At 39.2% G+C, this 25,313-nt stretch overlaps 1 protein-coding gene, 1 non-coding gene and 1 pseudogene across 2 annotated transcripts in view; 1 reads left to right on the forward strand and 2 right to left on the reverse strand.

The window, feature by feature from the left end:
- Positions 1-830: 830 nt before the first annotated feature.
- The window catches only part of Synj2bp (synaptojanin 2 binding protein), a 34,237-nt gene continuing 9,754 nt past the window's right edge, over positions 831-25,313 (reverse strand). Inside the window, exons 2-4 of the mRNA XM_032908062.1 lie at positions 15,553-15,689; positions 7,874-7,969; positions 831-6,315 (exon numbers count right to left, since the gene is read on the reverse strand). Coding sequence (XP_032763953.1) covers positions 6,175-6,315; positions 7,874-7,969; positions 15,553-15,689 — 374 coding nt within the window. The 3' untranslated portion in view covers positions 831-6,174. The remainder of the gene's footprint in view (positions 6,316-7,873; positions 7,970-15,552; positions 15,690-25,313) is intronic.
- On the forward strand, positions 5,403-5,523 carry LOC116906481 (annotated as a pseudogene).
- On the reverse strand, positions 11,014-11,121 carry LOC116906322. The gene has a single exon (XR_004388609.1). It is a non-coding gene; the product is annotated as a U6 spliceosomal RNA (small nuclear RNA).

Consider the following 25,313-nt stretch of genomic DNA (forward strand, 5'->3'; position numbering starts at 1 on the left):
TTGCAGAAGGAAAAGCTTTTACATAGGTAAATAAATATGCATAAACTTTGTGACTATGTATTTATACATTTCCACTCAAATCAGCTGGGCTCACCTTGCATGCATCCTCACAATTACATTCTTACTTTCTCTCTCTCTCTCTCTCTCTCTCTCTCTCTCTCTCTCTCACACACACACACACACACACACACACACACACACACACACACACACACAATTACATAGCAAGACTAACCAGAGGGCACAGAGAGTGCATCCAAATTAACAAAATCAGAAATGAAAAGGGACACATAACAACAGAATCTGAGGAAATTCAAAAAAATCATCCGATCTTACTACAAAAACCTAGCCTCAACAAAACTGCAAAATCTGGATGAAATGGACAATTTTCTAGACAGATACCAGGTACCAAAGTTAAAGATTAATCATCTAAAAATAAACAATCCCTTAATTCCTAAAGAAATAGAAGCAGTTATTAAACGTCTTCCAACCAAAAAGAGCCCTGGACCAGGTAGGTTTAATGCAGAATTCTATCAGATCTTCATGGATGACCGCATAACAATACTGTCCAAACTAAAGTGAAAAGTTTAAGGGCTTAATCCTACCACACTGTGATAACAGCTACAACACTGGTCAGCAGTCAGTAATTGTTGGGTAATTCTATCACAGTGCTATCAGAGTCCTAGTGTTGGCCTCTTTTGTAAAGTAAGCCTCAAATTTAGGTTTCTTTCCTTTTCCCATTGTCCCATCAGAGGTACTGGCTTAAGAACATGACAGAAAAATAAGGAAATACTTAATAGTCTCCAAAAGAAAAAAATCTAAGACTGTAAACAAGTTCAACAGGTCTTTATTGAATGTCATAGTTCAAGAGGCAAATCTGGACACACTGGTATCAGTGAGCTTGAAACAGGATCACTGATGCATTGGTGATGATAATTCCTAGCAAATGTGATTGATTTTTACTTGATTTCCAAGTAGCTCTCAGGCATCTAACCTGTGAAACAGTGACTGTTTACATACAGGGATGCAAGGGGACATAAGAATCAGAGCAGAAAGGAAACAACATAAGGTACTTCACGAAAATAATGTTCCAAGAACTGAAAAGCCTCGAATGTGTACAAGAATCCAGTAATAACAAACTCATGTTCAAGCAGGATTAAAAACACAGTGTTAAAGCTGGACTCAGTGCTGTGTCTTCACGTGCAAACCTGCCAACACTGAAGAGGATCATCCCATTTTCCTGTGACTAGTCAATACATTACGAAGTTCTTTTGCAAATCACTCTGCTGACAAGTAACGAAACTGCACTGAAAGCCTTTACTAGTCCTCCTCCCCTCCCTTTCTCCCGTGTAATGAGGGAACGATGAGGGGAATTTAGTTAGAGGCACTGGCGTTTCAGAATGCTAGACTTTTCATCAGCAATGCTTTCTGACAAACTTTGTATTAAGTGCATCAGGTAGTCGAGTGCTGTGTATTCTCTATACAGTTATCAACACAAGAGTTAATGGCAGTTCAGAATCTCATGCCCACTGGGCAAAATTCTTTAAAAGATTGTCTTTTATTAAAAAAATCATAACTGCACTGTGAGGTGAGGGTTGGTCTCAATAAAAGTTCTGCAGTTAAAAGGAACAGCAAAGAAGGATTAGCCTAGGATAACAGCCAACCCTGAAACTACTGTGAGAGAGCTTAAGAACTCAAACACTTTACTTCTTCAGTGATGTTCAAAAGATACATTAAAGATCACCCACTCTCAGATGCTAGGCTATTTCAGCTTAGTGACTAAATTTTATCTTTGTATTTTCTCTACTAGTGTTGATAGTTATCAATGAAGAAAAAAAAAACAGTATCTGCAAAAAGATACGTTCCATTGAAAGTAGGTAGGATAAAGTCCTTATTGATTATACTCACACACAGAGGGGGGGAGGTGTGGGAAGTGAAGGGAGGGGGAGACAGAGATCCATTTCTGGCTTCCTTCTCGCAGAGATCTGCCTTCCTCTGCCTCTGCATCCTAATGCTGGGACTAAAGGCCTCTATTGTTTATTTGCACAATAAAACCCAAAATACTACAAATAGCTTATATCTAACTTAAAGCTAATGGAATTAGGCAGCACTTGAATAGATTTCTCAGATTGTCCAATGCACTCTCCCCATCTGGATGTCTACACAACCCTCTCTAGCTGTCTGTCAGTCCTTCTGGTCTTTACTGAAAGCCCAAGGAAAAAAAGATGAAAGTGAACTGATTTTTAAAAGACAGTTTTTGGGGTTGGGGATTTAGCTCAGTGGTAGAGCGCTTGCCTAGGAAGCACAAGGCCCTGGGTTCAGTCCCCAGCTCCGAAGAAAAAAAAAGAAAAAGAAAAAAAATACAGTTTTTGATTAATGTTGTGGACACACTAAAACAGATTTAAGACCAAAATAAAGGGGAGGGGCGTCTAAGTTGGAGTTAGTTCACCTTTCTGACCCTCATTTTTTTTTTAATTCTAATACAAATTTTATCCAAGAGTATTTTAGATTCACTATCCCATGATTTGGTTACTAATGGCTGCACAGGCTGAAGCACTTACTAAACGGCATATGTGACTGGAAGTTGATCAGCCTGTCCTGAGCACCTAGGAGGAAAACACTGTTCCACTTCTTACTCTGCCTCTGAAATCTGGGGCAGAAGTTCAGCGAGCTGGGCTCTGGATTTGCCCCATTCTTGATTCTGGCTAGAGTTGCATCTGTGAGTGATGGCCAACATGCCATTACAAACAGAGTCTGCACATTTTAGCCACCTGATGAAAGCTTTTATTGTTGACTGAATTCTAGTCCCACATGTTCTTACTTAACGTGGGTTGACAGCCAGCTGTCCAGGTGATTCTAAGCAGAGACAGCTCCTGACAGTGGTGAATCTTGAGGTTCAGCACTAACCAGTCACCTAGGAGGACAGAGATACTGGCTGCCACACACTCATCTCACGCCATAAGTATGGGATGAAACTCAAGCATTTGCAGGTAATACATCGCTTTAGTCCAGAGACCTTGCATGAGGACTGCTAGCAACGAGGAAAATTACTGATACTTTCATCCAAAGTCCAGAGTTTAAATCATGATTCTTTTTTACCAACTATATGATCCTAGGAAAATACTTTATTCTCTCATCTTCAGTCTCTTTATAGCAATACTTAAGATCTCAGGGTAATTCATAGTGTTACTAATCAGTTTAACACAGTTCCTGGCACAGACTGCAATTACAAATACTACTTCTATTTGTTGCCTGTGGCTAGACAGTCCAATTAATTACATGAAATAACTCACACAGGAAACTGTAGGAAAAGGAGACAAAAATGACTAAAGCAAACAATATCTATTAGAATTACATATAATTCACAATGACAAATACAAGAAACACTTTATGGGAACTTAAAAAATACCTATAACCAATTTTCAAAACATTAAACATTACAATTTATGTCATAGGAGCATCATATATAATCTTCTAAGGTGGTAGGAATATTTGAGTCAATCTATAAGGAATATAACATCTGAATAATCTATATAGATCCTCAACATCTCATCTATGATAATTTTAGTTTTCATATAACTAAGAGTGAAATATTATGGAATTTGCCTAAAACTTAAATGCTTTGGTCAAGTGTTGTTTCTTTTCTAAGGAGACCCAAATGTTACCAGAATCTTTACAAAGTACAACTTCAACGATATTTTTTATTTACATCACAACACACCACACATCAACACACAACAGTGGTTTATCCTTCTTGACATTTGCTTTACTTCGTTTGACTGAAGGTCTTTCAAAATACATTTCCAAGCCTTGAGGTAAATACTAGAGGGAAACAGGCCCACGGCAGAGCTGTTACCCATGCTTCAGATACAAGGAGGGCACCGGACACTGGGCCTCCGGAGTGCTGCTGGTCAAGACAAGAACTGACATACATCTTGCTTTCTGTGGAACTTAACAATGACTCCTGTTACGAAGTCAGTTTCAAGAAGTACTGAATGGCTTGGTTATGTGAAGACTGTTTAAAGCAAATGTCTCCCTGTATCAACAGTTTATCCAGAGGCAAAGGCTCACTGGACTGTTCAAGACTTTCCATTCTCCCCTGATGCCACTGCAGGAAGGCTCTCCCTTTCTGAACTCCTTACAACACATGCTAGTTATCTGCTCATCTTCCACGTTGCTGCATCGTGCTCTGTCTTGCATGGCAATAGTTTCCTTTTTTTACTCAACCTGATAAGACTCTTAACTTGTCCCCTATGTATGCATGCTTGCTAGATGATTGGCACCTAAGGAGTCCTTCCTCTATGAGATCTTCAGTGCTCAAAGCTTGGGAGCTATTTTCTTTTGTTGTCTGTAATATAAACAACTTACACTTACATGGCTAATTCCATCTTAAGTGTTTTCTTCCTAACTGTAACCACAATGTCCTTTTGGATGAAGTGTGTGCATTTCCCTTTGTTATAAAGGTGTCTTGACAAAACTAATGTGCAATCAACATCTCTTAAGTGACTGCTAGATTGTCAGGAAAACTCTTTATAATCTTAGGTCAAAATAGTCTGGCCAATTTATTGAAAAGACGGAAATTATTTTGTTAAAGTGAAAAAAAATTAGGCTTGGTTCAACTATCCTCAATACTCTAAAACCAACTTAGATGCTACATAAACAGGACAGCTCCACTACCCCCCAGCCCCCAATATCCCTGGCTATTCTCTGGCATAGTTAATCTACTCTGTATGCTCAGGCTTTCCTCAGAAATGCTCACTAAACTTCCTTGCACCCTCTATAAACAAACCTTATTCCTTCCCCTTTTTCTGAAAAAAATGGTCCATTACCTTATTAAAACCAAAACTAGTGCTTATAGCTTTGGGAAAAATACACAAAAAGAAAGCCTACATCAATTTGGGCCTTCTCATCATAACTCTATCAGAAGCAGGCTGATTTGGGGTCCACCCTGCCAGGAAAGCAGTCCCTTCCCTTAGGCTTTGCCTAATACTAGAAACTGAAAGTTGGTGAGCGCTTTGAGGGTTCAAGTGCCACCCTGAGGTATGATCTTTTTTCAGTTGTCTTGATGGTTTATTTGGCCCTCCTACTTCTCATCTCCATGCCAATGGATCCTTTCACATAGTACAACAGTCACTAAGGTCATTCAGACACTGTCAGGACTCATCTTTACACCCCAAAGTCTTTTAAACAAATTGACTTGAGAAGAACTGCTTTGCTACAATTTCCCACATCACTGTAGCTACCCTGGAACACTAGTTGTTCTACAGTTTTCAACTAATTGCTTCAGTCATTATTTTCCTAATGCCACTGACTGAGCATTCTCTTTTAAAGCTAACTTTCCCATCCCCGTTATACCTTCTCTGCCAATAGTTTTTGAAGTGTTTCAGTTATGATCAGCCCTTAGGACTGTGTATGTTTTTAACTTGTGGACAAAGACTTACAGACAAGTGGAAAAAGTAAGTTCTCTTTACAATCCAGAACTCATTCTTTAATATGAGTTTTGATTATATATAAAGGAATATGATCCCCTAGTCCCCAAAACTTGTCCACTAGAAATCCAGGAACCAGTAGTTTTCTTACCTCTTTAATTCTCCATAAGGCATCAGTTTTATGCTGTGTGTGTGTGTGTGTGTGTGTGTGTGTGTGTGTGTGTGTGTGTGTGTTTTAGTGTATACATGTATTTTCTTTTCTAAGAAAAGAAAAAAATTCATTCGCCTATGTCCAATATAGGCATCTAAGTATATAGTTACAAATTAAAGGCCACAAATACTTCCCAAGAAAAAGTATTTAAAAAGTCAGCTCCTCCTTTCACATAGCACAGCTAGCCTTCAAAGCACACCAGCTAAGCAAAAGGTGTCGTCCACGGAGACAGGAAGACCAAGCTTCTCCTCTTTGGATGATAGCTGAATTTTTATTGGCAGTTCTAGTAAAATATGTAACTTCTCATTTATTCTAAGCAAGGCTTCCCCCACCCCCAGCTTTCTTCAAATAATCTCTTTACTCTTCCATTAGAATGTGAAGTCTTGGAGATTTTGAATAGCAAGGTTTCGGGTGATAAGCAGTCACTTTAAATCATGTGTTGGCTATGTGGGAGGGAAGACTACGGGAGGATGTCGAGATGGTGAGTGAGAGAGATAGTTAGCTCATCAGACACACTGGAAGACAACAGGCATCTCAGAGCTGCTTTCGGTATCTCACGAAGGCCCAAACTGCTACCAGGGTAAGGGCAAACACTGGCAGCAGCACCACAGCTACAGGAACTCCACTCGGCTCTCCATCGCCTCGATGAACTATAGGTCCATTCTGCACTGGTAACTGAAAGGGAAGGGGGAATATTAACTCTCTGACTACTGTATATGCCCTAGCTAAAAGATCCAAGTTGACAATTACCTGGAGATGTAATCTATACCACCCAAAGCTATAAAATCCACACACTTTCCATCAAAAGAAATGAACTACTGTCCTACCTGATGCATCATTCACAGACTTTCCGATAGGGAAGCATTTGACTTTAGTTTACTACTGGCTTAATGGGACCTCACAGAGTAGAGTAGATAATTCCTGTTTCTATAATGTCTCTACCTTCTTATATATGATTCTTAACAGGAAAGTGAAGGGGTGAGATGAAAATGATGGCCCTTCAGGAAGTTTGGATATTGCAGAGCAGGAAAAGGGAGAGGAAGGAAGCAGCTTTCTTTCTGGAAACATTTACTTACAAAGAATATCAGTCATTTTAATACAATAAGAGCAGATCCAAACTCTGTCAACACAGTTCCAATGTCATTACTGGGAAAGCTTCTAAGTTAGCCTCTCACTCCTAAGATGGGGTATTGTCCTCCATGCCCAAGTTTGCAATGCTAGGTACAGATAAAGGTGAAATCTACAGGAGGAGACATTAAAGACTTAAGAGATAAAGAAACTACATCCTAGTCATTCTCAATTTCTATCCCCCAAGTATTTCTTTTTATATCTGCATTGTCTTTCTTCAGTCCAACCCTGTTTTACAGGGTGGCCCCTCTTAAATCAATTTTTGATGGTTAACTTGAAATCACTACAATGCCATCTTCTTCCAGTTAGATTTAACCTCATTACATCCAGCCCACAGAACCCGAATCCCTTCCACTGAGAAGCAAGTGCACAAACTGTCTTCTAGAACTGCTGTCCTATCCCTTATCACTGATGACAAGTCCTGAACAGCCATGCTTACTGGAAAGACATGGTTTTTCAGGATTAGATGAGCTTTTTGACCAATACTGCCTGTTGCATTTTAAGTTATTTGCGGCTGTTTCTAAAGTGAATGCATATCTTCATAAGGAACCCTTATCATATCTGAAATATATGCCCACATAAATTCTCCCTGCTTTAGAACCAGAGGCGCCCCTGCAAAGGCAGACACTAACCAATACTGTACTGTCTTTTATCTACCTGCCTCTGAGTTCAACACAACCACGTTCTGCTTGCAACTCTGGCCGCTTGCTTAGATATAACTTATGTCCTTTTGGGTTTGGGTTTTTTGTTTTTGTTTTTGTTTTTTTATAGTTTGAGTTTTCTTTTAGAGTCTCAACATGTAGTTCAAACTGGCATCGCTTTCTCCAGTTTTTTTTTACTAGCTCCTTTCAATCATCTTCGGCCTCTTACCAAGTAATTCTACTTTCCTTCCATTTTCACTTATAAACTTTAATCCACTAAAGGTAGGACCTGGGTTACACGCTGGTTTTACTGATAGGCAGAAATAACAAAGGACTCCTGCCTATGCTAGACAAAGGCAATCCCAGCAAAAGACAAAGCAAAACAGACTTTGAAGATTACAAGTTTATTCCCGAGTACAGTGCAAAAGCCTACTGTCCCTTATCCAGGTACAAGTGATACGTACCCTGTGCTGCACTCTCAGGGATACGGCATATCCTGCATTACGGAAGAGGTCTACGGCATCTTGGTGCAACAGGTTCTTCAGGTCTTGGCCATTTACCTGTCAATATAGCAAGAGAGAGAAGTTAGAAAGGAAAGCTCAGTCTCTCAAATGAACAACTTACTTTCATGCAGTGAACCAATCCCTTAAAAATAAGATCGGACTCTTTCAGGTCAAATTCCAAGGTCTAGGAATATGGGCTTAGTTACTGAGCATGCAAGAGAAAGTTTCTTCATTTTCAAAGTTAGGTTTCCAACAACCAAGGATCCATGGATCATCTAAAGTGAATCCCGGCTTTAACAGATTTGTTTCTCCTCTTTCTTAACTTCTGTGCTCATCTTGTTTGACTGCACTGGCTCCAGTTGCTGTACCTGCCAATCACCGGTGAGTATCCGTCTATCTCCACACAGGTACATCAGGGGACGCTCTGTGATATCATCTTCTATTATCCCCTATTCTTTATATCCCTAATCCTCAGCATTTCCAGTGTTGGCCCTGGAAACGTCATTCTCTCGCCACTCTAGCAGGTTTATTTACTGTGAACAATTTCCACTGGTTCTATGTAATTCCTGTTCTCAAATTTACTAAAATCTTTTTGTGAAGACAGAAACCTCTAGAAATCCCTTGAATGCAGGGCATCCGACTGCACAGAGGGGACAAATGTGACGCACTAGTGCTCTTTCTGTTGCTAGAACTCACAAGTGTCCTTTATATCACACTCAGTGAGGCAAAACGTCCCGCCTTGTGCAAGACAGAGAGATTTATACATGTCACTGCTACTGAAAATAGCATTAGTAGATGAAATATTTACTATATTTAGTAGGTTTGTGCTTTATATACACTATCAGATTTAATTACTGCAATGATCCTATGGAGTAGACTGAATTTTTGTACAGACTTTGTAATGAAGTAGCTGCCACACAGCGCCCTGAGTAGGCCACTAGGTGTGGAGACTGAAATAACGGAGCGAAGCTCAGAGCACTCTTACATTTCACTGTTCTTCAAAGGTTTCTACTTCCCGTCCTGACTTGCCAACTGTCCCTTTGCTCAGCTGAAGTGGAGGCAATCGACATTTTTATTCTTCTCTCATTCTCATCACAGTCTTAGTTAAGTTTTAGACAGATTGGGCAGCTCAAGAGGATACAAAGACAGATCAAGTTTGCATAGAGTTCCCATTGGTTAGGAGCCCAGGAAGAATCCAGTGGGAGAAGCAGCTTACCTACATGGTCCTGATCAGACCTAAGTTATTGAATAGAGAAATTTACATGGAGCTTAAGAAACAGTAGCTATGGAAATTTCCCATTCAGTGAGACCAAGTGGCCACCAGAAGAAAGTACTGTGAGAGGCAGATTTGACAACCATAGGGAGATACACAGAGCAGAGTCTAAGACCCCACAGAAACCCACCTCAGTGTTTGTCATCTTCAACCACCATCCCCACCCTTCTCTAACACATTGTATTGTTCCTTCTCTTCATGACTCCTGCTAGTATCTTTGATAAGTGGAACTACCAATACTTTTCTTTTATAGACTGGATATTTTCAATAACTATAATTTCTCTAGTTACCAACTGAGACTAAACTGTGACATTAACATTTAGACATACTAGACACATAGCCAACTCTAAAAAAACCTGCCTACAACTTCTCCCCTTTTAGCCCTTCGTTAGATTTTCTCTTTATCATCAGTGCTTTTAACATCTTCATATTTTACTTGCATTTATTCATCTAGGATTTTGGCTGTAATTTCAACAAAGCACCATAGAAGCTATTGTAATCATTTGTCCCAGTACCTGACCATCTAGTCCAGGGGACACACTGCACTATTTCCCTTGCCAGTGTTGAGCTGACTATTCCTGGAGAAGAGCATGGTCACATTCTGTACAGAGAGCCAAGTCAGCTGCTACAGCTCATGCTGCAACCCCTTCTAGTCAGCAAGTGAACTCACTAATAAACATCACCAGGATCTGTCACACCCCTTCATCTCTATCCTGGCCTGACTCACCTCAGCCTTTGTGAGGAGACTGAGAGCAGCTCGCTCTTCCCTTTTGATCTTCTCCCTCACATCTGGATATTCTCTCACTGCCCCCTTTCCCTAATCCCTACTTCAATCTGTTTTTATTTATCAAGGGTAACCCATACACTTTCTTCTCTTGATTATAATCTTTGATGGTCCTTCTCAACTAATGCCACTGTCCTCTACATAGAAAACAACGTACATACACGGATGGCTGTCCTCTCTCTTCCCCTGCAAAACTGTTTGAAGAACCTGCTTATGGGGCTGGTGACATAGCTGGTTGGCCAAGAGCACTGGCTGCTCTTCTAGAGGACCTGGATTCAGTTCCCAGCACCATGGCAGCCCACAATCATCTGTGACTCCAGTTCCTGGGGTTATGATGGGCTCATTTGGCCTCTTGCAGGCACCAAGCCAGACACACAGTACACATACATCCATACACAGGCAAAACACCATGCACATTGAAAACAAAACCGAACACAAACTGCATGCACTTCTAACTCACCTCTTAATGACCCTCTCACCCCTCCCTTCATGTGTATAATTTTAAACACTCTGCAATCAGTTAAACTGCAGTCTAACAGTTTGCATGTTATCTATGGTTGCCATTTTAGGTTGTGGACACTTAGATGGACCATGGTGGTTGCCTTTTCTGATTTATTTTACACAGTATCTCCCCATTCCCACCTTAAATGAAACTAGTAAGCAAGGAAAGTTTGCGTTCTTAACTTACTGTTAAGTGTGTTAACTGGCGTGACGAGTTCTCCAGTGCATCTTCTGTTTAATCTCTGTGTGATTAATAAACTCTTTCTCATACAACTAAGAAACGTGCTTGCACTATGAAATGCAGCTGGCTAATGGCCCAATCTGTCACCACTATGGCTTCATGAGGGTTCCAGTACGTGGCGTGTAAGAAGCAGGGACATCACCACAGACTGCCTAACAAGCTCACTGAGGAGGGACTTCACTCAAATGTACAGGAGAGGTGGGAAATTTACCTCCACCTTTCCTTTACCACAGAGAATACACATCCTCCTGGCTTCCAGGAGCAAACTATTCTAAGCAATGCACGCAAAATAAACAGCGAGGGAAGAACGGCCAGTTCTCACACACTTCAGATCTGCTTCTTGCGCAGGGGCCATGCTAATCTTCTCTGTATCGTTCCAATTTTAGTATATGTGCTGCTGAAGCGAGCACCTGCTTCTTCATCCTATACACCTGCTTCTGCTTCAATCACAATGGAAATAATTATAAAACTATTTCCATTGCTTAGCTACATTTCTCTTTATTATCTTTTGGTATAAATCGTATCAGTAGCCATAGAAAATTAAATTCTACTTCTTATGAGAAAAGGAAAAAAAAAAACTACACAATATATAATGTAGTTTTTCCATACCAGACCTTTAGATCAAGACAATATGTGGATCATATTTAGGGAGGATGAAAATAGTAAGTTAAGAGTGTAAAAACTCACAGTTGTCCTTAACAACTGTATTCATTATCTAAAATGTATGTGTGCTAAAGAAGGGACACATTTTTAGTCTGATAACTTAGGGAAAAAGTTACAAAACCATAGGGCATATTTTACAACACAGAAAGTATTCTATATACAAACAGGAAAACCCATTAAAAATACATTAAAAGGGCCAAGTAGATGTGGCAAAACACTTACCTAGCATGAAAGCCCGATAGCCAATCCCTAGGACTGCAAAATAACTAACTAAACAAAATGAACTAAGTTAGTAACCGTTTATAGTTACATCATAGCCAATAATCAGTGAAAACTTAAGCAACTAGGAATGAAGCAGGTTAGACACATGGAGCCATTTAAAGTAACACCCTTCGAGGTGCACTTTAGAGAAGAAAGGGGCCACCATGGGGTTCTGAGGCAACAGCCTATATGAATGATTTTTTTCCCCTTTCACTTGGTCTTTCTTTATTGTTAGTTTTGAAAGTGTGTGTGTGTGTGTGTGTGTGTGTGTGTGTGTGTGTGTGTGTGTGTGTGTGTCCATCAGAAGAGGGCACCACGCTCCCTGTAGCTGGAGTTCTTACGGGTAGAAGTGAGCTCCCCAATACAGAGCTGGGAACCCCTTAACCCCTGAACCATCTCCTTAACCTGTAGTGAATCCTCATTCCATTTCAACCAACCTCCCATAGGGAAAGGCAACAGAACGTGGATTTAGAAATAAGAGCACTGCACTACAGTCCTTCCTGCCTTGGCAGATCTACTTTTGGATCTGGGTTCTTCTCCCACACATCTGACTTTCCAGCCTTGGCACTCACCTCTCTCTTCTTCTCACACACCCTTTCTTTCCTTAGTGACTAGGACAGAACTCTGGCATTCTCTGTAATGGCTTATATATGTGGAACATTTACTATCTTGTGTCTTTGTAATATTTCTTATATTTCTTCTATCATGCTGTAAGTTTTAAAGCTAGATGAGCTATTGGTTTTAGATATCTACCTTCCTCTTCATTAACATTTCTCTCTACCACCCACCCACCACTAATCTCCGGTTCTTTCTCAACTCTTTTTTATAATTTAAAACAAAGAAAATTTAAAAAATTTTTTCTTGGATATTTTATGTATTTACATTTCAAATCTTATCCCCTTTCCCCCCCTTTCCCATACCCCTTCTCCCTCCCCCTGCTCCTATGATGATGCTCCCACTTCCACCCACCCACTCCCACCTCCACGCCCTGGCATTCCCCTACATTGGGGAAACGAACCGTCACAGGACCAAAGGCTTTTCTTAACTCTTGAGACCTCCTAGTAATTTTGTTTCTCTAGAGAAAATGGACCACATAAGGTTCCTTGCCCTAGCTTATATCTAATAAATTCTCTTAAATTCTGACTTATACCATTAATTCTACCCTTGATAGAAAGGTTAATTTCAGTTTTCTCTAAGGCCATGTCTATCATCTACTAGTTATTTACTTCCTTTTTAGAGTAATTAATCTTACTTACTCATTTACCTTTTAGGAAGACAATATAGTGTTAATTTTAGTATTAGCATTAGTATTAGTAAGTAATTCAAATTCAGACAGGTGAAAGTTTTAGTTTACCAACACTAGTTGTGTGACTTGTAAACCACCTGACTTCATCAAGCCTCAGTTTTCTTAGCTGCAAAATGGGCATGATTATACTCATTTCACAGCATTACCCTAATATTAAACAGCTTTACACTGAAGGTTCTGTTTTGTGCATATAAACTGTTCATAATTCTTTTTTAGATAATCCACCTTTAAAGCTTTTTTTAAACAATATAGCTGTCTCTTCAGCCCCATACTAAACCCACTATTTTTCAAGTCTTTTTTTACTCGAGTATAGGTGCTAGTGCTCTGAGATATTGTGACACATTATACTTTTATTTTAACAACCCACTAACAATTTTTCTTTCTGTCCTATTGCAAACTCGGTTTGCAGTTTTACAATGTCTTTCTTCTAAGAGAGGTAGAAAAGACCTACTCCTAAATTCCTCGTCAGCATTTTCATATCAAAGGCGTTAAGTTTCCCTGTCTTGTAGACTAATGGAGAGGGCTTAGATGAAGCTTAGTGGGTGGAAGCATGGCCAACAGTGAGAGGAACTAACACAGCACCATCCACGGTGTTATACTTGTGTGTCAGACACATTCTTAAGATTCTTGAATTAACTTGCATAGTTTCATGGCTACTTCTCTTGATTTACGTGTATTTCTCTCTTGAAATAAGATCTTGCTAACTAATTCACAACTTAAACCCAAACGTTCCTACCTCTACTTCCTGAGTACTAGAGGTATGGATGTGTGCCACCATGCCTGGTGGTGTGTCTTCCTAAGGATCTCTCAAATACTACTCAGATGTCAAATGAAAAAAAGGAGACATTCTTTTCTTTCATCTGTACCTCTGCCTTCACATACTGCTACCAAATGGGTTGGATGGCAGAGAAGTACCCACAAGCTGGTCTCTGAAAGGATCCGAAGGCTTCACACATACAACGTTTATTACTAATCAACTAAACTCTATGGCTTTTATCACTGATCAGCTGAACTCTGAGAGGCAACTCAAAAGAGAAAATACAAAACAAAACTAAAATAAAATCTTTAAAAGACATAGTCCTATTTTGTGGAAGTTCTAAATCAAGTATCTGACATAATCCTTAACTCTTAATCAAATTTTGTCTTGATCTACACTTCATTCACTTACTTCAGCCTTTTACCAGTTTGGCCCTCTTGCCCTATTCAGTTTTATAAGACAAAGTAGGAAATAATTGCTTTTTCTTAGACCATGAGCCACAGTCCACAGCACATGTGGAAACTGGAAGCATTTCTGCAGGGAAAAGCCCCACCTTCTTCGAATTCCTTTTAACTTGAGCACAGCCCTTAGAAGAAAGTCTAACTCACGGGGAATCCTAGATAGCAAGTCCCAATCTCAGTACTTTCCCATTCCTTACACCAATCATGTGTGTTATTTTCGTAAAAATAAGCTGAGCTACAATAGCACAAAAAAATTGATTTGTAAGATTTTATAGCATGGTCTAACCATTCCCAAATGCCCAAAAATGATGGTATAATTAATGACACTGTTGCCAGTGAGATAGAACAGAAATTAAAAAAATACAGCCACATGTAAGAGTTTTAAAAGTCTTATTACACCTGGATTTTGATTTACTTTAGAAAGATTCAATTGACTGTGAGACTAAGGGTCTGGGGCTGAGGAGAGGGCTCAGCTGTTAAAATCATGCACCAACCTTTCTGAGGAGGCAAGTTCAGTTTTCAGCAACCACATGAGGCAGCTCATAACTTCCTGTAACTCTTGCTCCAGGAGGGTCCCATGCCTCTGGCTTCCACAACATCAGCACTCGTGTGTACATTTTACCCTACAAACGCACATACCTACCTACACACACACACACACACACACACACACACACACACACACACACACACACACACACACACAATAATAAAAAATTTAAAGGGTCTATGAGCCCATATGACTGTATTTGTTAGTCAACCTTTCTATTTTAAATTAATTTTCTGATTTGCTCATTTATTAAGCCTATGTTGAGCACTATACTAAGATATGGAAAGCTAAAAAATATTAATTCCTATTATTAAATATATAAAAATAGTAAGATTCATGATTACTATGTCATAAGATACATTAACAGGATGAAATGAGAACACGATTGACAGATATCCAAACTGTTCACTTATAAGGCTTAATAATGGGTAAGGAAGCAGAAACTTAATCCTTACCTTGCTTTTTAAAGTTCAGACCATTATTAAGGGCTGACAGTCTCCCAAGAAAAGGCACAATTCAGTGTTTTAGTCAACAAAAGAGAAGTGATAAAATTATCAAGAGAAACTTGAAAAGTGTGGATGGACCTTAAATCTCCTTCCTCCAAGCCAGTCCTTCACCCCTACCTGCTTTGTGCTTTTTGAAGTACGTCAAATTTGCCTGGCCTGTCAAGCAAGAATAATACTATCCTCCCAGCCTAGTGGTAAAGTTGGACGACTGATTGATGTTCTTCCTATTCAATGATATAATCTAAACATTTTCATTTCCAAAAGGGCAGGTCACAGAAGGAGTCAGATATGGTCTAGGAAGCAAAGTATAACAAAGGGAGCCGAAGCCATTTCTCACCGAGAGGATCTTATCACCCTCCTGGAGCCGCCCATCCCGGGCCGCAGCCCCATCCTCTTTGATGCGGCTGACGTAGATGCCACTGTCATTGGAGACATACTGTTGATCTGTCCCACCGACGATGTTGAAGCCCAGCCCTGAGAAAATCATGGAGGAGTGAAGGAGAGAGGGATGAAGAAGAAAGAAAGATTAGAGAAGAAAGGAGAGGAAAATGGTCTAGTGGGGAGGAGAGACTGACAATTCAGACTGTGAGGTAAGCTAAAACACAGTCATGGGCAGTCAGTGAGTCATTATGAACAAAGGCCGAAAGCCTAGATTGCTCATTTGAACCTGGCAGTACTAAAGGTGCTGTGATCAGAACCATGATCAAAATGATTGGTTGAATACATATAAACTAACATGGGAAGTAGCATTGGAGAGTCTTAACGTAAGTGCTTCCGCCCACACTTGATTTTGATCCTGTTGGTGACATTTGGAGGATGTCACCTAATATCAATCCTGGTATTCCTGTATTAATGTAACAGAGCTGGCTGTGCGCCTGAGAAGCAGCTTTGTTTAAACTACCAAGTAACCTGCTATCGAGTCAGTGGAAAGAGATTCCCGACTGAAGTCTCTCCATGTTTCTTCTGTCAACACTGTATCGTCTGTATATGGCAGAGCTTTGGAAGAAGCAGTCTGGGCAGTTTATCTTTCTATTTTATACTGGGGTCGGAGGGCAGTAATGTGGTTGTTAGAGGAAACCTCTGAACTAGAAAAACAACTGCTACTTCACAGGAGGACCAAGCCACTAAATTCATTCTTCTCTTTCGATGTCAAGTACAACTGAACGCATACCTATACACAGTGATGGCCAAGTTTACTCACTGTAGAAAACTAACTGCTCACTGATCAGTAGTTGAGTACTGCCCTCCTCCTAGTCCCTGGGAACCACCATTCTATTCTTAGTTTCTATGAATTTCATTAGTTGACAAGAGTAAAAATTTTCAGTTACAGGAGAAAGGTTTAGAAATCTGCTGTACAAGACTGTGTCTACCCGAAATATATGGTATACTTTCAAGGTTGTAAATATGGTAGATGTAAGTATACTGGTTATAATAAAATATAGCAAGCAAACAAGTTAGCTGGCTGACTGAATTTTTATTTTCATGACCCAACCACTAAGTTGTGGCAAGTAGTTTGTCTACAAAAATCATTTGATTTTCTTGAAGAAATCAAACTTATGTAAAGAAGAAAAAGGGGAAAGGTGAGAAAGGGAAAGAGAAAAGAGGAGGAAGGAGGAGGAAGAAGAGGAGGAGGAGGAAGGGGGAGGAGAGAGAGAGAGAGAGAGAGAGAGAGAGAGAGAGAGAGAGAGAGAGAGAGAGACTCGTGAATATAGGGCATAATTCAGGGACACAATACAAAGAGAAGGAAGACAGTTGGAAACAATTTAAAAAACAATGTGTTGGTGTAACAGGCAGGGGAAGCCAGTCATTACTCCCCTAATGGTCTCAATAAAAAAACATATCACTAATATGTGGGCTTTCTCTAAGGTTCTTTCCAAGGGTAGACTGAAGCTAAGACTCAAAGCACAGCCTACCAAATCTATCCACAATAAGAAACATAACCAAAGAAGAAACATCAGGAAGTTTGTTGTTTAAACAGCATACCCTGTACATGAGTCTTTGCCACCAAGGTAGGTTTGTTAGTGTTTGTTTGGGGATTTATCAAACAAAATAGAAAAAAATTACTTCTAGAAGACTATTTTCATAACCCTGAAGGGTAGGGTAGAAAAACCATGAACTCTAAATTACTTACTCATTTTTTTGAACTCCCTAAATTTAAACTATACACAACTGTAGTCTAAGTGTGGAGGGGGCTGGCAAAGTAGCAGAAACCAGATCATGGAAGGCTTTGAAACTTTAGACTTAAAAGTAGTGGCAGGTTTGAACATGGGGGCTGAGGCCAATCAGTTTGTCTCAATGCTGAAACCAACCAGAGAAAACTCTTGCAGTGAAATTTCACATCTTCATCTTTCATGATTCTCTCATGAAACAGCTAATATCTCTGAAGAGCTTGGGAATGAGGAATTAAGGGTTAAGGAGTGAAAGGAAACACAGTGATTACCAGAGGGACTTTGTTATAGGTTATTTAAAGCACTAGAACAGTATTTTAAAAATCCTACAAGAAACCTGAGGTCTATTATTTGATTGTACAGTCTATTATTCACCCCAATACCACATCACAGAGGTACATTTATTTAATGCACTGTCATTCCTGTTGTCAGTGAACCAAACCACTTGAAACAAGAACTCTTAGATTAACTGAAGCCCTTCAACCATATTTAGAGAGTAAACATCTATACCCTAAAACTTTACTAGAACGAATGACAGTTACTGCAGAAGTGAGCAGTGGCATTACAGTTCGTACACAGGGCTAGAGAAATAGGGGGATATAGCATTTACCTAGCATGCTGGGCAATACCCAGCACTACCAATAAACAAACAGATAAAAACCTTAGCCCTGTATATTTACATAATTCCTAATCCACTTATTCAATAAAAATCACTGACCGTTTACTGCTGATCAGGCACTGTTATGTTCTGATGGAGACAAAAAGCTAACCTGTACTAAACTGTTCAGTTCTGACTTTAACCACCAACAAGTGTATCCTTTTCCCTGTCTCTTTTTGATATTTCATAAGTCTTTAAGTTCAACTCCGTAACTTACCAGATGAGGAATGAAGCAAATCAGTTTGGAAATCTGATGATCACCTTTCTTTTCTGGAAAATAAGGATTACAAGTTCTACCCTCTCTCCCTCAAAGGTAACTGTTAGACTCCTGGAACAACATCTGAAAAATTTCTTTGTAAAACATAGTAACTGCTACAATGGGGCAAGGCACTAAGAGTTTCTGACAATAAACTAGTGACTGTTAAATTTCCAATTAAGAGTCTCATGGAACAAGGAGGAATATGTGATGTCGTGAAAATTCTTTTAAAAATGCTGGGGGGAGGGGTTTAAAAAAATCTACCTATCTACAAATACAAAAGACTTGATTACAACTCAAATTCTCTGAAATTAACTGTGCTTATCACTGATTTCCTAGAAATCGCCCTCAGAACTGGTTTAATTTACAGAGCTGGAGAGACGGCTCTGAGTTAAATCAACTGCACTGGTTACTTTTCCAGTGAACCTCAGTGTGACTCGTAACTCCAGTTCCAGAAGCGTTCTTCTGACCCCCGAAGGCACCAGGCTAGCATGTGGTGTACATACATACATTCAGACAAAACACTCATACACAAGATAATAAGATAAACTTAAAAAAATAACCTTTAGCACAAGTAACATTTAAAATCTATAGTAATTTTCCAGCACATGTGCCAATCAACTAGAACAGGTATCAGCTGAAAACAACTAAAGAAAATAGATTAATAAATTATTTAGGGGTTGGGGATTTAGCTCAGTGGTAGAGCGGTTGCCTAGGAAGCGCAAGGCCCTGGGTTCGGTCCCCAGCTCCGAAAAAAAGAACCAAAAAAATAAATAAATAAATAAATAAATTATTTAGTCTGTATCAGCTAACAATTGAATATATCAGAATATATACCAGAAAAATCTTTTGGAAGCAGGGGGGCACATATTCTGGTTTATTGGGAATCCTGGTATGCATCTACTGCCCTAGTATTATTAAGATTCACTTTTTTTTTTTTAATTTAAAAAACATCCTAACTAGGGCAAATGTGATCACCCCATCTATAAAAAATAATACAAGAATATATTCAGTGCAACACACAATGTACTAGTATGGAAGTGAGAATTATCTAGCTTAGAGAATAGATTAAAAGTTAAAAATTAGAATCATTTAATAATCATGTACAAAGTAACATGGGCAGAATTCTGAAATGTTATTCATAGAACAAAACCCTTCTGATAAATAAAAACACATACGCAGACAAAATTTTATTACCTATTTACACAAAGGCATGCATAGTTAAGAATGTGTAAAGATACACTGCAGTGAATACCTATGAGAGAATACACGATGGCATTTACATAAAATGTAAGAATAACACCAGGAAAGGACATATTGACAATACCAGTATCCTCTGAAGCTGAAGGGTGTAATAAATTCAGTCTCAGCACATACGGTCTCAAATAGGTTAAGGGCAAAGAGAAAAAATAAAAAAGAGACTCAACTGGTTTTCTTCAAAAAAAAAAAAAAAAATGAAGTAACATTGCATTGTGAATTCTATTTTTAATGTGCTAATAAATTTTAAGACATGGCAAAATTAAAATGAGTTGCTTAGTCTTTATCATTCATACACACACACACACACACACACACACACACATATATATTAAGGGGAAATGACTCCCTCTTCTGGCCTCCAGGGACATCAGGCATCCATGTGGTGCACATACAAACATGCAAACACTTATACAAAAATGAATAAGACTCTTTAAAAAGAATGACATCAGTATGGGGGGAGAGAAAAATAACATGTCCAATTGAAGAGTCTTGTAAAGCACTCGGTCTGAATCCAGTTTACCATTAAGAGCAATAGCAATAATAGCTTATATTTAGTGACTGCTGAATATGTACTAAATAATCTGATTTACATTTCACATATATACTGTCTCATTTAATCTTACCAAACATAAATTATTACTCAGTATTTAATGGGTGAATATTTTTATTTTATTAAACTATAATCACATAATTTCCTCCTTTTCCTCCCTTACACCCATCCAATGGATGCCACCCACCTCAATCCCTCTGAAATCCACGAGCACTCCTCTTCTTTAACCACTGTTATTACACATGCATAGAAACTAACAAACAAACACAGCTTGCTGAGTCCACTCAGTGTTATCTGCATGTATAATGCTTCTAGGGCTCACCATTTGGTATTGGAGAATCTATCAAGAACTCATCCCTCTCTCAGTAGTTATCAAATTGCCTGCAGTTCTCCATGAGATTTCCCCAACCCACACTGGTGTTGTCACTGATTAAAATGCAGAGAAATATAGGGACTATGGCTGGCCCCTATTGATACATCTGCAACCCAACCGTTAAAACTGAGGCTCAGGAACATTTCACAAGAAGGGGCAGAAAAACTGGAAGAGACAGAGAACCAGTAAGTCCACCTCAGGTTACATCTTCTAATATGACAGGGAGCCACACCCATGGAACCTCTCAGGATCCTCTGAATAACATTCCCCTTCTGTTTCTCATGCGTGAGGCCTCGTTTCATGGGGTCCATGCTATTGCCACACTAATGTCTATTCCAGACAGGACAGCTGTAAGGTTGGGCACCACTCAAGCTCCTTAAAGAGCTTACAAGTATCTTGAGCGGAATTAACACTACAAAGGTATAAAACAAAAATAAAAGTATATAATCTCCATAAGTATAGATATAAGTTCTAATAATAGTTTTATTTTTGTAACCAAAGAAACAGGCATACAAAGGGAAATGACTTGCAGTCATATTATTATATAAAAAAGTTAGGATCTGCATTCTGACTCTTTTTTGTCTGGGGCAAAATGATAGTAGAGATTAATACAGAGATATTATTACTAAGATTGACAGTGGGACACATAAATGAGAGTACTGAAGGACCCATTCTGATTCTTAAACACCATACTCTTCTGCTTAGTGAACTTATATTGAAACTCAATTCCCTGTGGCTAGTTCAGAAATCTATCCCCATAGTAGTGGCTCAATAAATAAATATATATGAATTGAACAGAATAAATTGGTATTTCAAATGAATAACTCAGGAGGTTAAATTAATTAAGGCATTTTAAATTTTTGGAGAAATTCCTTGTTCACAATATAACATGTCTCTTGTTTGTTACTTATTATGACAGTAGTGAATCCACTATCAAATAAAGAAAACCTTTGCAGTTTCCGCCTGTGCCCCGAGCTGACCCAGTCCCACAGCTCTCTATACCCAAATCCCATGGGGGAGAGAGCTGGATTCTCAGAAGTGCTGACAATCCTCAGAACTCTGGGGAGACTACCACTTCAGCTCAAATTCCTGGCACAAGAGAAACCTGCCTGGAGGCCTTTGGACACAGAAAGCTAGGAGCAGTCTGGGACAGGACCCTTCCGGTCTCTGCTGCACCCAGAGCTGAAAGCCAGTCGCCAGGAAAGCTGACACACCTGACAGCAGAGATAAGACCACCACTTCTGCTTTGAGGGACTTGTTTGGAGCCCTCAGGACACACGAACCCAGGAGCAGACTGGGACAGGATCCTTCCGGTTTCTGCCTGCACCCAGTGCAGATCCGGTCCCACAGATCTCTGTACCCAGATAATGCTGGGAGAAAGCCAGTCTCCAGGAGTACTGACACACATGCATCCTATAGATCACTACGGACTAAGGCTGGTCTTCAATAACAATAAAAACAGAAAACCCACATATACATGGAAGTTGAACAACACTCTATTCAGTGATAACTTGGTCAAGGAAGAAATAAAGAAAGAATTGAAGGCTTTTTACAATTTAATGGAAAATGAAGGCACAACATACCCAAACTCATGGGACACAATGAAAGCAGTGCTAAGAGGAAAACTCATAGCTCTGAGGGCCTCCAAAAAAAAAAAAAAAAAAAAAAAAAAAAGGAAAATAAAAGAAAATGGAGAGAGCATACACTAGCAGCTTGGCAGCAGACTTAAAAGCTCTAGAACAAAAAGAAGCAAATACACCCAAGAGGAGTAGACTGCAGGAAATAATCAAACTCAGGGCTGAAATCAACCAAGCAGAAACAAAGAGAACTATACAAAGAATCAACAAAACCATGAGCTGGTTCTTTGAGAAAATCAACAAGATAGATAAACCCTTAGCCAGACTAACCAGAGAGCACAGAGAAAGTATCCAAATTAACAAACTCAGAAATGAAAAGGGAGACATAACAGAATCTGAGGAAATTCAGAAAACCATCAAATCCTACTACAAAGGCCTATACTAAATAAAACTGGAAAATCTGAATATAATGAACAATTTTCTAGACAAATACCAGGTACCAAAGTTAAATCAAGATCAGATAAAACATCTAAACAGTCCCATAACTCCTAAAGAAATAGAAGCAGTTATTCAAAGTCTCCCAACCAAAAATAAACCCAGGACCAGACGGGTTTAGTGCAGAATTCTATCAGACCTTCATAGATGACCTCACACCAATACTATCCAAACTATTCCACTGAATAGAAACAGACGGAGCGCCACCCAATTTGTTCTATGAAGCCACTATCACAGTTCTATCTACACCACACAAAGACCCAACAAAGAATTTCAGACCAATTTACCTTATAAATATGGACACAAAAGTACTCAATAAAATTCTTGCAAACCAAATCCAAGAATACATCAAAATGATCATCTATCAAAATCATGTAGGCTTCATCCCAGGGATGCAGGGATGGTTCAATATATGGAAATCCATCAATGTAATCCACTATATAAGAAACTCAAAGACAAAAACCGAATGATCATCTCATTAGATGCTGAGAAAGCATTTGACAAAATTCAACACCCCTTCATGTTAAAAGTCTTGGAAAGAACAAGAATTCAAGTCCATACCTAAACATAATAAAAGCAATATACACCAAACCAGTAGCCAACATCAAATTAAATGGAGAGAAACTTGAAGCAATCCCACTAAAATCAGGAATTAGACAAAGTTGCCCACTCTCTCCCTACTTATTCAATATAGTTCTCAAAGTCCTAGCCAGAGCAGACAACAAAAGGAAGTCAAAGGGATACAAACAGGAAAGGAAGAAGTCAAAATATCACTATTTGCAGATGATAAAACAGTATACTTAAGTGACCCCAAAAGTTCCACCAGAGAATTACTAAGCCTGACTACCTTCAGCAAAGTGGCTGGGTATAAAATTAACTCAAACAAATCAGTAGCCTTCCTCTACTCAAAGAAATTAGGGAAATGATGCCCTTCACAATAGTCCCAAATAACATAAAATACCTCAATGTGACTCTAACCAAGCAAGTGAAAGATCTGTATGACAAGAACTTCAAGTGTCTGTAGAAAGAAATTGAAGATTTCAGAAGATGGAAAGACCTCCCATGCTCATGGATTGGCAGGATTAATATAGTAAAAATGGCCATTTTACCAAAAGCGATCTACAGATTCAACACAATCTCCATCAAAATTCCAACTCAATTCTTCATAGAGTTAGAAAGAGCAATTTGCAAATTCATTTGGGATAACAAAAAGCCCAGGATAGCAAAAACTATCCTAAAACAATAAAAGAACTTCTGAGGTAATCACCATCCCTGACCTCAAGCAGTATTACAGAGCAATAGTGATTAAAAACTGTATGGTATTGGTACAGAGACAAGCAGATAGATCAGTGGAATAGAATTGAAGACCCAGAAATGAACTCACACACATATTGATCTTTGACAAAGGAACTAAAACCATCCAGTGGAAAAAAGATAGCATTTTCAACAAATGGTGCTGGTTCAATTGGAGGTCAGCATATGGAAGAATGCAAATCGACCCATTCTTATTACCATGTATAAAGCTCAAGTCCAAGTGGATCAAGGACATCCACATCAAACCAGATACACTCAAACTAATAGAAGAAAAAGTGGGGAAGAGTCTCGATCACATGGACACTGAACAAACCACCAATGGCTTATGCTCTATGATTAAGAATTGACAAATGGGACCTCATAAAATTGCAAAAGTTCTGTAAGGCAAACGACACTGTCATTAGGACAAAAAGCAACCAACAGATTGGGAAAAGATCTTTACCAATCCTACATCTGATAGAGGGTAATATCCAAAATATACAAAGGACTCAAGAAGTTAGACTCCAGGGAATCAAATAACCCTATTAAAAATGGAGTATAGACTAAACAAAAATTCTCAGCTGAGAAATATTAAATGGCTGAGAAACACCTTAAAAAATGTTAAACATCCTTATTCATTAAGGAAATTCAATCAAAATGACCCTGAGATTCCACCTCACACCAGTCAGAATGGCTAATATCAAAAACTCAGGTGACAACAGATGCTGGTGAGGATGTGGAGAAAGGCACACTCCTCCATTGCTGGTAGGATTACAAGCTGATACAACCACTCTGGAAATCAGTCTGGAGGTTCCTCAGAAAATTGGACATAGTACTACCTGAGGACCCAGCTATACTTCTCCTGGGTATTTACCCAAAATAAGCTCCAACATACAACAAGGACACATGCTCCACTATACTCATCGCAGCCTTATTTATAATAGCCAGAAGCTGGAAAGAACCCAGATGTCCTTCAACAGAGGAATGGATACAGAAAATGTGGTACATCTACACAATGGAGTACTATTCAGCTATCAAAAACAAAGGCTTCATGAAATTCTTAGTCAAATAGATGGAACTAGAAAATATCATCCTGAGTGAAGTAATCCAATCACAAAACAAACAAACAACCCCCCCACACACACACATGGTATGCACTCACTGATACGTGGATATTAGCCCAAATGCTCAGATTACCCAAGATACAATCCACAGACCACATGAAGCTCAAGAACAACCAGAGTGTGGATGCTTCAGTTCTTCTTAAAACAGGGAACAAAAATATTCATAGGAGGAGGTATGGAGACAAAGTTTGGAGCAGAGACTGAAGGAATGGCCATTCAGAGCCTGCCTCACCTGGGTATCCAGCCTATGTACAGACAGCCACCAAACCCAAACAATATTGCTGATGCCAAGAAGTGCATGCTGACAGGAGCCTGATATAGCTGTCTCCTGAGAGGCTCTGCCA

The sequence above is a fragment of the Rattus rattus genome, chromosome 7, assembly GCF_011064425.1.
Source record: "Rattus rattus isolate New Zealand chromosome 7, Rrattus_CSIRO_v1, whole genome shotgun sequence".
NCBI classification, from domain to species: domain Eukaryota; kingdom Metazoa; phylum Chordata; class Mammalia; order Rodentia; family Muridae; genus Rattus; species Rattus rattus.